At 54.9% G+C, this 13,399-nt stretch overlaps 1 protein-coding gene across 1 annotated transcript in view; it reads right to left on the reverse strand.

Annotated features, from left to right (window-relative positions):
- The window catches only part of PCCA (propionyl-CoA carboxylase subunit alpha), a 274,548-nt gene that overhangs the window by 10,723 nt on the left and 250,426 nt on the right, over window positions 1-13,399 (reverse strand). Inside the window, exon 22 of the mRNA XM_056109803.1 lies at window positions 1,095-1,235. Coding sequence (XP_055965778.1) covers window positions 1,095-1,235 — 141 coding nt within the window. The remainder of the gene's footprint in view (window positions 1-1,094; window positions 1,236-13,399) is intronic.

Genomic DNA, 13,399 nt, shown 5'->3' on the forward strand with positions numbered 1-13,399 from the left:
CCCACGGCAGCTGCCTTGTCACGTAAAGTGAGTTCCCCCAAACACACCTGTGCATTCCAGGGTGGATCACTGGACCCCGTTACTACCGATCATTCAGAGCAGAGACATTGGAGAGTGGGGAGGGTTGCTGGCCTTGCACACAACCCACCCAGGTTCAACCTCCGGCACCCTGTCTAGTCCCCAGTGCCCCGCCAGGTGTGATCCCTGAGCACAGAGCCAGAAGTAAGCAAGGAGCGCAGTTATGTGTGTCCCCCCCCCCCCAAAAAAAAGACAGGGGCTGGAGCAATAGCACAGCTGGTAGGGCATTTGCCTTGCACGCGGCAAACCTGGGTTCTATTTCCAGCATACCATATGGTTCCCCAAGCACCGCCAGGAGTAATTCCTGAGTGAAGAGCCAGGAGTAACCCCTGTGCATCGCCAGGTGTGACCCAAAAAGCAAAAAAAAAAAAAAAGAAAAGACAATCGATCACTTCCACCCCCTTGATGTCTATCTAAAAGCAGCTTCTTGGGGCTGAAGTGATAGCACAGCAGGTAGGGAGTTTGCCTTGCACGCGGCCGACCCGGGTTCGATTCCCAGCATCCCATATGGTCCTCTGAGCACCGCCAGGGGTAATTCCTGAGTGCAGAGCCAGGAGTAATCCCTGTGCATCGCTGGGTGTGACCCAAAAAGCAAAAAATAAAATAAAATAAAATAAATAAAAGCAGCTTCTTCTCCCAGAGCTGAGCATCCTGCCTCCTTTTATTTTTCAGTGCTGAGGGACTGATGAAGGTGCTTCCCCAGAATACCTCTGGGCAGGAAGCCGCCCCAGACAGTTTTCATATGAGATCCGCAGGGGAAATCACGGGATGCGCCTGCAACTGGGGACGGCACTTGCCTGGCATGTGGATGACCCAGGTTCCATCCCTGGCACCCCACAGGGTCCCTCGAGCCCCCGGGAGTGATCCCTGAGTGCAGAGGGAAGCCCTGAGCATGGCTGGGTATGGCCACAAAACAAAATGAAGCGCAGGGAGACTGACTCGAGCCCCCGCTAGGATTCTGCCCCGAGCGCCGAGCTCCCCCCAGAGGCCCAAAACCTGTCCCCTCCCGTCCTCACCATGTCCCCGGGCTTCACGGCCACAGCCACCACCACGCCAGGCATGGGGGAGCGCAGGATGCTGCTGGTGTCCTCAGGCACCTTCTCCAGCATGAACTGGTTCAGTTCGGCGGCCAGCTTGGTTAGGACGTGCAGCTTGTACTGGGGAGAGAGAGACAGACAGAGAGACATCAGCATCCTCGCCTCCCACCGAACTCAGGAAACCTCCTCCAGGGGACACTTGGGGGCAAGCGAGTGACCCAGGGCCAAGGCCTGCCTGCAGCTTTAAGGGAGCTGTCCCCTGGTGCGTCCAGCCCCGGTGCCCTGCCTGGCCGAGAGGTCCTGAGCCCACCGGCAGATGGCAGCAGACAGCTGTGAGTGTGGCCGGTGCTGAGACAAAGGGGGTCCGTGTGGGGTCTGGCCAACCCAGGCCTCTGCGCCTCTCTCTGGGTGGGGGGGGCCAGGAGATGTGGGAGTCCTGATGGGAAAAGCCAATGCTTCTGGCCGGAACACCCACGGCAGGGGCTCGGGCCACGGAGGAGGAAGCGGGAGGCAAAGTCCCTCGGCCCAGAGGAGGGAGATGGCAAGAATCGGGCAGAAACGGGGTGCAGGACCAAGGTTCCAGGGGGCTCGCTCATGGGTGGGGGCGCAAAGGGCCAGGGTCCCGCTCCACGATTCTGGGGTGCTGGTTGGGGGCCATCCTGACCTGGGCCGCAGGCTACTCCCAGCAGGCTCAGGGACCATGAAGTGCTCGGGGATCAAACCCGGGCCACCCGCGCCCCCGGGGCCTCAGGAGAACCTGGTGCCTGGAGCCACGGCATGGCCCGTGCAGGGAGAGGCGAAATGAAACAGTGCGAGGGCATGGGGGGCTGGCTCCTGGCACAGTGCTCTGGCAAGGGCACTGTGGCTCTTCCCGGAAAAGCTACAAGCCCAGCCTCCCCGCGGGAATTGGGTGGACAGGGTCCACCAGCAAACTCGCGCCCACCTGGGCCCAGGGTATGGCTCAGGGCGCTTCCTCGGGACCCCTGCAGAGGGGACAGGGTCAGGGTCCCTGTGAAGAGTCTGATGAGCGACCTCAACCACACACACACACACACACACACACACATACACACACCACACATAACACACATATACATACCCCGCCACATACACACACACCCCACCACCACATACACACTCCATCACACACACACCACCACCACACACACACACATACCCCCACATCCCCCACACACATACACACACTCCACACACCACACACACACCACCACACACATACACACATTCCATCACCACCACACACAATCACACACATCCTGCCACACACTACACATACACACCACACACATCACACCCACACACCCACCACATATACACACACACCATACACACACACCACCCCCCCACACACACACATATACACACACACAGCTGAACAGGAACACTGCATGTCACTGCGTGTCTGAGTGCCAGTCCTGCTATCGGCACCAGTGCATACATGTCTGCCCGGCCCTGAGCTTGTGGCTGTTATGTGACATCTTGGGGCTGACAGAACCTACCAGCTCCTAGGAAGATCCATCTGAGTCAGCTGGAAACGGTTACTCTGGATAGAGACTGGGAGTGGGAAGGGGGTTAAGGGCTATGTGTGACACCCTCCCGGTGACATACTGCAAACCACAGTGGTGGGACATATGCACCAATGAAGGGACGGGGCCGGGACATTACATGACAGGAACTCAAGCAGGAGTGACTTTGTCCCGGTGTATCTCACGGTGATTCAAAAAAAAAAAAATGATTTTTTCACCTAAGTCAAAAGCAGCACAGGGGGGTGGAGGCGGGGGCTGGGAGGGGCCTTTCCCGCCAGCCCAGCACACGCCCACAGAGGGGGCACTCAGCAGTGGGTAATCAGACCCCTGATCCTTCATTACATCCAGGGCAGGAGGAATCCAGGGGGCAAGAACATAACCATTGCACCACACGGCACACTTGCAGTCTCTAAACTCCATCCATGTGTGGGAAAGAAAAACCCACCCCACTACCGGACACAGAAGCAAAAGAGAAGTCTGCATGTGGCCAGTCCTCCCCGTCCCTGCGCCCACTGCCATCTCGCTGTCCTCAGGCTGTTGGCCAGCAGAGCAGGAACCTCTTCTCACTGCAGGGTGGCCCGTGAAGGGGCCCCGAGAGACCCCAGCCCATCTCAAACACGCTAAAAAGGACACTCAGCTAAGACTGGCCCCATCTCTGTCCCCGCTGCACAGGATCCCACCGGAAAACTGGATCCCCACACTATTTTTATAGTTTCCTAGCTCCGGGATTCCTTTCTCGGCAGGGGTCCTGCTTGGCTTGGATGGAGATGTGAAGAGGCTTGGGACTGGATGCCTTCCACTCGCCCCTTTGTTATTGATGAGATGTTCCTTTTCCTTTTGTATTTGTTTATTGTTCTTAAATCTGCTGGGGGGGGAGGGGGAGGCGAGGCATTGTCATCACAAGTAAAAAATAACACGGACTAAACGCCCCGGAGAGGCTCGAATACTTGGCTTAGAAGTGACCTCTGGGAGGAGAGAGAGGAGGGCGGGGAGAAGGTTCTCTTTAAGATTCCCTTTGATGTCTTCCTGACCCTCCGGCCCATCCCCACAGCCTTCTGGGGGGGGAAATATATATATATATATATATATATATATATATATATATATATATATATATGGGTTGATTTGTACAGCAGGTAGAGCAACTTGCCTTGCACACACCCAATCAACCAGGATTCGATCCCCGGCCTGCAATGTGCAGCCCCTCCCCAAGCACCACCAGGAGTAAGCCCTGAGCCCCACCAGCAAGCAAGCAAACAAACAAACAAACAAACAAAAGAAAAAGCCAGTAGCTCCTCCAGGGGAGGAGGACCCTGGCCAGGGGATGGTCATCGGAATGCGGAATGCATGGCTGGTGAAAGCCTCAAGAACTAGCTGATGTTCTTAAGGCCCCAGGAAGCGCGGCCTTCAAAGTGCGTCAACAGAAATGCTAGTTACGGGTTTCTCGGAGTTTTGCCGAGTGGGGACTTCAGGATAGACTGGCAGAGGCGAATTAGGAGTGTCCCCCGCGGGGTCTGGGAGACCAGAGTGACTGGTGGTGCTATTTTCCAGCAGATAAACTAGCAATTTGGTGTTCTGAAGGGCTGGCTAGGCAGGGCAGACAGGGGATGTTCTAGAAGCTGCCAGAATGTTCTCTCCCTCTCTTTGGGACAATAGAAATGTCTGCCTGCGTGGTCAGAAGCTGTTTGTTGGGGGAGTTGGAGTGGAGCAGGAGCTAGAACCTGGCCGTGCGGGGGTTTGGGGAGACAGAACACCGTCCCCCCCCCCCTTTAATGGCACTGTGTCCCACGAGCGAGTCAGCTAAAACACACCTCAGAGTGGCAAGCAGGTGCTCTGGGCCAGGCCGGCCCACACAGGACATAAACAGGAGGTGTTATCTAATGGTCTAATTACGGCAAACTCTCCCATCACGAAGTAATTTGAGAGTGTTTATGGAGTTTCCTACACGAAACCAACCGTGTATGAGGAGAAAACGTCTCCCCTGAAGTTCGAAAGATGGGGAAGGGCCAGAGTGATAGCACAGAGGGCAGGGCGTTTGTCTTGTACGTGGCTGACCCGGGTTCGGTCCTCAGCATCCCGTATGGTCCCCTGAGCACCGCCAGGAGTCATTCCTGTGTGCAGAGTCAGGAGGAACCCCTGAGCATCATTGGGTGTGACCAAAAGAAAAAAAAATTGGGGGAGAAAGCAAAAGGAGCACCAGCAGAGGAACCAAGTGTGTGGGGGGGGGGGAACCAAGCCTGGGCTGGCCTTCAGCCTGGATGGGGCAACGGTGGGCAGGCAGAAGGGTGGGCGGTGCTGGGGGAGGAGGCGGAGGAGGGAGCAGCCATCATGTGTGAGGGGCAGAAGCGCTTGAGCTGATCCCCAGGGATGCCAGGGCAGGCCGGCTGTCCTCGCAGTGGGTCACAGGGCTGTGCCCCTGGACGTGGCTGAGTGCCCTCCATCGGCCGGGCCGGTCCCGTGGACTCCCGCTTTGGTCTCGCGTACTTGAGGCCTGATGCTGACCAGCCAGACACCCATAGGCCGCTGCCCCACAGCTGCCCACGCTGGGCCTCTGCCTTCCGGTCCTCTGTCCCCCTCCTGAAGCACCCCCTTCTCGGGGCCACTGTCCCGGGTCAGCTGGGGCCACCCTAAGTCACGGCGGGTCAGTGGGTTCTTTTCTGCAATGACCAACACTCCCAGGTGGCCTGAGGGGCGGCTGGCACAATGTCCCCGCCCCCCTCCCCGGCCTGATGCTTCTCTCCTGCCTCTCCACCCACCATCAGGCTCCAACCCCTGAGCCGGGCCCCAGAGGACATTCCCGCTTTCTGCCCACCTGCTAGAGAGAAAACCCGGCTGTGCCCATGGTGACAACGGCCAGACCCGTACCAACACCCGTGAGCCCAGAACAGAACCACAGCAGTGGAAACAGACTGGGCAGTGCAGCTTCTCCCCCGCTGGGTGCCAGGAGACACACCCGCTGCCCTTGTCCATTTCCCTCTGCGCTTCCTTCAGGCTCAACAAAACCCACCACAAACGCGCCCTCATGTCCGACCAAGGCAAGAAGCCCGAGGCAGTCCCCCAGCCTCTGGGGAGGGGAAAGGGCAGCGGTGGAAGCTCGGGGCTGGCCGGCAGGACGCCACCCATCACCGGGCGTGCAGGAGGATGTCTGTTTCCAGCTGGGCTGGGACGTGTTTCCAGGGCGCCCGTAATTAGACGTGGTGCAACAGGCAGCGTGCACGGAGACTCCCATCCTGCAGGCCTGCCCGGAGAGTGTGAGCGCAGGCAGAGTCAGGCGTGATGACAAAAAGGCTATTTTGCTCCAAGCTCCCAGCTCCTACGCAGGCCCTTCATTTGCAGCTATCTATAATTAGATTAATGGTGGGGAGCGGTACAATGCAGGCCCACTCCACATCTTGGGGTGTAGGAATTAGGACAAACACTCATTTCCATTCCAGGCCACGGAGAGCAAGGGCTGGGGTATTTAGCATACCCTTTATGGCGGAATGAGATGTTAATTGTGTACCATTACCTCTAAACAGCTTGCTTGCGGTATAAATCACTGTGCTAATTGATGCAGAGATAGAAATGTAGCCATCGGCAAAAAAAAAAAAAAAAAAAAGCAAGGGAATGAGAGCTGAGGATGGTGGAAAGGATTATCTCCCAGAACCGTCTGGAGGTGACTTGCCTTTGAATCGCCCCCCCCTCAACCTCCCCCCTGCCTTTTTGCCCAAGCAGGATTTCTTGGGGTGGGAGGGGCAGAAAAATTGAAAAACTCTTGCAACCAGGAAAGAAATTTTGAGGGTGGTCTCTCTCTTTTTTTTAAACATTCCTTAAAAACAGAATTTTTCCCCCTCCTTTTAAAAGGTCCTTGCTGCCAGAAACCCAAGTAACAGATATGTGGAATTAATCCAAATATCCACTTCCAACCGCTTGGAACGAGCGGCTTCAGTTGGAAGCGGTTTCCTGGGTTAATAAGGAACACTCGCGGGCTACCTGCAGCAGATGTTTCAGACCATCCATGACACACAGCCACATTCTTTCCCAGGACATGGAGATGCTCCTCCAGACTCAAACCAAACAAACAACAAAACTCAGGTCCCCGCGCCATGGAGATGTGTCCAGACACAACCAAGTTCCCATCTGCGCGGGAACAGAGATCAAACACCCACCACCCTGCCCCAAAAAGACAACGGAATTCATCCACTTCAGGATTTTTCATAACCTACTAAAGGAATTATCCTTCCTCGCCCACCAATCTCTCCCCCACCCCAATAAAAAAAAAAACCCTAGTTTTAAAAAAGCACCTAGTAATTTAAGAGCTTCCGTTAGCAAAATGCTACTCGAGCGGTAAAAAAATGGCCTAAATCTTTAGCACTCAGCAACTCTTATTAGAGTTAAAATGAATGTCTCTAGCCCAAATATAGGAACCAAATGCTCTGTGCGGAAACCCGCACTGTTAATGAGGCAGAGAGGCCAATGCTGGGGTAGTTCATAAATCAAGAGCACGTACCCACGGACACACTCAGAATTCCAAAAAAAAAAAAAAACCCAACAGTAAGGTGCAAATTACTGCCATGCACTTCCCACAAATTCAGCTGCTGGGTAATTAGCACTGTTATCACAAAATTTTACACGGAGAGCAAATGCAGTGGGCGAGCGACTAAGTTCCAATTCTCCACTCCAGAGTAACGGTTAATAAATATCCCCCCGCGGAGGCACGTGCGCACAGCTCGGGGAATCTAGCCTGCGATGCAGAAACACAGAGATGGCATCTCTGGTGAAGGACGGTGTCCCAGAATGAGACTCGGTTCCTGGCTTGAGAAACCAGGGAGTAGGAGACAGGATGTGGCCGGCTTCGTGCGTGGCCAAACGTCTCCCTTCCGGCTCTGGGGTGGCAGGCGGTCTTCCCAGAGCTACAGCAAATTCAACACTGGGAGTTTTGGGTCGCTATGCTAAATGCGGCGTAGGCAACCACGAAGAGACAGCTCCCTGGCGTGGCTGGTGGACATCAGGAGTGGGACAGCGGGCCGGCTGGAGGCAACAAGTCCAGAGGCCAAGAGCTTGGAGGGCAGCGGCGCAGCCAATGCGGAGAACACGCTCCCGAGACTTACAGCCTGGCCCGTTCCCGTCTCTCAGCAACCAGGGACAGGCCAGCATGGCACCTGGAGGCCACGCCATTTGGTCCATGTTCAGCCAGGAGTAATCCCTGTGCATCACCGGATGTGACCCAAAAAGGAAAAAAAAAAAACTAACTGAACTTAAAAAAAAAATCATGAACTTTTTTGGTTTTGTTTCTTTGGGCCATACCCTATGATGCTCAGGGACAAAGCCTGGCAGTGCTGGGGGGGGGGGGGGGGGGCTGTACGTGGTGCCAGGATTGGTGTCCAGCGTGTGCCAGGCCACTACCTTCACCTTCGTGCTGTCTACCTAGAGGCAGCCGGAGAAAGCTGGAACACAAGTTTCTGAAGCCAAAGGACCCGAGTTCGACACCACAACAAATGGTCTTAAGACAACCTTTTGCCCCAATAACCCAATTTCCAAAACAGATTTCTCAATTTCTAAAACCAAGATATAAATGAAAGGCAGTTTAGGGGATTAGATTGAAAATGACCTGCGAAATCAATAGCAAGTGTCCATAGTGACGTTATGAAATAGTATTTCTGGGGCCAGGGAGACAGGCCCGGGGTTAAGGCTTGCCTTGCCTGTGGCCGACTGGTTTCACCCCCAGCACCACATGTGGTCCCTTGAGCACAGAACCAATAAGCCCTGAGTACTGCCTTGTGTGGCCCCAAAAACAATACCCCTCCTTTAAAAAAATCGAAGAATTGTATTCCTGTCTCCTTCTTCTTCACTTTTTGGCTTTGCAGGCCACATCTGGTGATGCTCAGGAGTTACTCCTGGCTCTGCACTCAGGAATTACTACTTGCAGTGCTCAAGGGACCATATGGGATGGCGGGGATTGAACCTTGGTTGGCCATGTGCAAGGCAAATGCCTTCCCCATTGTGCTATTGCTCGGGCCTTGGATGCCTCTCTCCTTCGGGGAGATGGCCCAAAGGGTTGGAGGGTGTGTTGGAATGTGGGGGACTTGGATTTGCTCCCTCCCTGGCCACTGGGCCACAAGCACCACTGGGAGCCATCCCTGAGCACCGAGCCAACAGCAGCCCTGGCACCACTGATCTGGCCCCCAGACAAAAACATATGAACTTAAAAAAAAAAAAGACACTGGAGTTGGAGAGATTATGCAGGCTTTACGGCACTTGCCCTGTGTGTCTTCTTTATCTGGCAATGCCCACGTTTGCAGCCTCGTGTGATCGGCCAATAAACAAGCAGGTGAGCCTTTCCAGCCAGGGACCACAGCCACCAAGCCAGAGAGAGAATAGTGGGGCTGTCACCTTGCATGTGGTGACAAATGGTCACAGCCAATGAGCCGGCCATGGGGGCTTCTCTAGTTCACCGCTGGTCTTTCCCAGCACAGGGGCCCCCAGTGCAGGAGGCCTGGAGATTAGATTAGACAGGCCCACTGGGGTTCTGCACTCGGGCCAGGCTGCTGGGATGGGAATGGCATAGAGCTGACGTGTTAGCACCCCAGGCAGGTTATGAGCATGCTTGGCGTGCAAGAAAGGCCACGTCTGTGGGAGTCAGGAGGAGTCTGGCTGTGGATTAAGCTTTCTGACCCTTTCCCCAGTGTCCTTCTGCCCATAGCAGGGGTTATTGGGAATAACAAGACAGCAGTGGCGAAGTACGGCTACCTTCAGAAGCTCTGCCTATTAATGCAGAGTTCTGGAATAGCGCTGAAGAATACAAACCTGGCGTTTACTCCGTCCTGAGCCTTCCCTGTAGAAGGATTCTGTTAACCCTCACGACCGCCTTTTGAATCGGCGCCGCAGGGCTCATCTGAACCCTGTCTATAAAGAATGACTCGGAGACCTCGAGAGTTTTCCTTGCTCTGCGTGGGTACGTGGTGGCATTAGATACTCAAGTGCTCAAACTCCAGATCCGCAAAGTCCATCCTAGCCCCCCCCCATCCCCCCCAACCCCCCGCTCGCCTCCGCGCCTAGGTGGGCTTCTCTGAGAGAGGGGCACAAAGGGAAGGCCATGAAGCCTCCAGCACACCCTGGTGTGCGTGTGCGTGTGTGCGCACACGCATGTGCATTCATGTGTGCATGCGTGTGGTGTGTCCGTGTGTGCCTGTGTGCATGTGTGTGTGCGCGTGCGCGTGTGTGATGAATGCCCTTTCTCTCCCAGAAGTCACGGAACCATTTATTCCTTCTTTCCTTGCATTCATTCCTCTTTTGCCCAGAAACACTTAGCCAGGGTTTTTGAAGGAAGGAGACTAAGCAGAATCCCCTCTGCCCCTCTTCACCCAGCCGTGAGAAGGAGCCCTCGAACCCCCGCACTGCTTGCTCCAGAAACCCTTTTCCTGTGAGAACCGGCTCCCCCTGGACCCTGGACTCGGCTGTGCCCGTGGAACATGCCCATCTGTACGTGCCTGAATGAGCGACCATGTGTGGCCAGAACTTTCAGCACTGGAACCTGATCATCAGACATGTCTCAGCACGTGCAGTTCACAGAACCAGAATCCTGAGCCTGGGGGTGATGTGAGAGTGGGATAAAGATTCTGTCTGCAGGAGCCCCGGGCAGAGGCCTGGGACCACACCAAGGGCAGAAGAGGGGCTGGAGAGAGGATAGTGGGCAGGGCCCTTCCCTTGCATGCAGCTGCCCAGAGTTTGGTCCCCAGCACCCTCATGCCGGTCCCCTCTATGGTGCTGAGGATCACCAGGTGTGTCCCTCAAATAAACAAAACAACCTAAGAAAAAATTAAAAATTAAATCCACCATTGTATTTTATTTATTTTTTCCCTTGGGGGGACTGGGGCCACACCCAGCAGTACTCTGTGTTCAGAGGACCATAGAAGGTGCTCAGGGTTCCAACCGGGGTTGGTCGCATACAAGGCCATTCCTGGCCTCTTTTTTGCCAAAGCCTGGCCTGCCCGCTCGAGCCTCCCGTGACCACACACACATGTGGGCCCTGAGTCCAGCTGACCCTCACGGCGGGAGAATTCATATTTGAGAAATGGGAGATTTATGAGAAGGAGGGAACTGCACTGAGTTTGCGAGTAAACCTTGAAACCACTTATGAAATTTAAGACATACTTTATGGAGTTGACAAGTTACGGGCTCCCACAAGCCCGTCCCTAACGAGGTGTGGGGAGCAAGGCAACACCCCAAGTCCTCCCAGCCCCTGTCCCCGAAAGCCCTATGAATTCTTTTATTGCAAAACCTTTGCTCACACGAATCTATAAAAGCCTAAACGTGCTTCATGTCCTGGCTGACAAACCCTTTCGCATTTTGCTTTAAAATAAAGCCAGGGAGATGATGGGGATGGAGAAAGATCTGTATTTGCGACATGGATTGACATTATTATTTTCTTTTTAGGTCACACCTGGCAATGCACAGGGGTTACTCCTGGCTCTGCAGTCAGGAATTACTCCTGGCGGTGCTCAGGGGACCATATGGGATGCTGGGAATCAAACCCGGGTTGGCCGCATGCAAGGCAAACACCCTACCCGCTGTGCTATTGCGCCAGCCCAGATTCGACATTCCTGACGGAACCGCTAAGCACGGGGTATTGGAGACAGAATGTGGGGGAACCTCCTTTTTGTCCTACTTTCATGCCCGTTTCCTCAGGAGTGGCGGGCAAGTCTCCCCGATCCCTGACACCCCCAGAATGTGCAGGTTCTGCTTGTGACACAGGGTCCTGACAGGAAGCAGGAGAACCCAGAGGGATGAGGCAGCCCCTAACCAGCACCTAGCTTCCTGCCCCCCCCCCCCACCTGAGAATGAGCAGCCCAGCTGCCTCTCCTTTCTCAGCAGACGCCACCCCCACCGTCCTCCTAATGAGCCCCACAGCGAGGTCTGTTGTCCAGTGGGAGCAGATTACTATGCCCGTGACAGTGACAAGAAGACTGTTTGCATGAAGCCACTGTCCTAAAAGTGTGCTCAGCGGGCCCCCCAAAAAGCACCGCATACCCCCAAAACGTGTTTCTCTCCTGGAAAGACATTCACACCAACCAACGACATTCTCTTAACTCTGCACAGGCAAGGAGGACTAACAATGCCACAGTCAGGATGGTTCCGACTACTAAGTGACAATGACATGGAAAATTGAAGTTACAGTTGCAAGTTGCTGTTATAGTTGCCAATCACTGATATAATTGCCAATCACAGTTACAGTTGCCGATCACAGATACAGTTGCCAATCACCCTTATAGTTGCTGGCTGTACAACCACTGATGCTGCCCTGGTGTGTCTGTGTCTGTCCAGAGACCTATCGACCTGGGCCTCCGCTGTTCCCTGCTGCCCCACGGGCCGGACTCTGACTCACCACCCACTCCAAGATAGACCCGGGGCGCCTTCCAGTTCCTGGATGTGACCCGCGGAGCCTCGAAGCTAGGCGAATTTGTGAATTCAGTCCCACTGGGCTGAATCCACCCCAGATCAGGGGCTGGGCAAACCGTGGGCTGCCAGCGTGGGAGCGGACATGCAGATCTGCCCAGATAAGAGGGCCGTGGCCATCACACCCCGACATGCAGAGGGGCTGGGGAACCATGTGACAGCGCAGAAAGCCGCAGCGGCCGGGGACGTCAGCGGAAACGCATCTGCAGCTGTACTGAGAGCGAATCCCGCAAGGAAACCCTCAGTGTGGAGAAGAAAGCACCAGAGTGTCACGGGGGGATGCCAGCCCCATGAAGGCAGGAGCGGGAGCGCTTGGTCACCACCGGAGGCTTAGGGCTGGCCTTTGCATAAGATCGCAGATACTGGACCATCCGACTTTGATCTGACCCTCCCCTTTCCCACCACCTGCTTAGTGTTGGAAGCTGGACGTTCCCCTCTCCTCAGATGGGTGCAACAAGGAGAAGGCGCTGGGGAAGACAGATGTTTGCGGGTGCCAGGACCCCCACGCAGGGGACTTCCTGACTGCTCTAGGAGGGCCGCTCTGATGAGGCTGGCTTCAAATACTGCTTTTTCTTTCTATTTTCTTTTTTGAGCGGGGGTAGGTGGGTAGGTGGATGCCACACCTGGCTGTGCTCAAGGATCACCCCTGGTGGGGCTCATGGGACCCTCTGGGATGCCAGAGATGAACCGGGTTGGCTTGTGTGCAGGGCGAGTGCCCTCCCCACTGGGCTACCCCACTGAGCCCCAGCGCTGCTTCTCTTATGCCTCAAAGAAGGAGCAAAAGGCCGGAGCACAAGATGCCAAGTTTGATCCCCGAACATCAGGGGTAACCGCCTCCCAAAAAGAAGATAAACAGTACTGTCTCCTCATTCCTCAATTTCACCCGTTTTTATAATTCATAAAAATATAAATTTTTATATTCATATAAACATAAGGTAGGTAGTCACAGTAGTTCCCAGGGATCACTCCGGGGGGGGGGGCGTCGGGGAGGTTGTCAGGACAGGGTGGGGGGACCCTGGTAGGTCCCAAGGATCAAACCCAGGTCAGCCACCATGCAAGGCAAACACCTCAACCCCTGCACCATCTCTCCAGCCTCAAACATTTTTTTCCCCTTTTCCCATAAAATATATTAGAATTTTATGGAAATTTCCATAAATTTTATTAGAAGTCTAATAAAATTGGGAAGGAATATGCACTGGTTGAGAGCACTGTGTCCATCACCAAGATGTCCCAGGGCCCGAGGGGGCCTTGTCGCTAGGAAACACAGACTCAGGCGCTGCTGACAACTGCCGGGGGCTTCAG

This window comes from Sorex fumeus, unplaced genomic scaffold, assembly GCF_029834395.1.
Source record: "Sorex fumeus unplaced genomic scaffold, SorFum_2.1 ptg000008l, whole genome shotgun sequence".
Taxonomy (NCBI): domain Eukaryota; kingdom Metazoa; phylum Chordata; class Mammalia; order Eulipotyphla; family Soricidae; genus Sorex; species Sorex fumeus.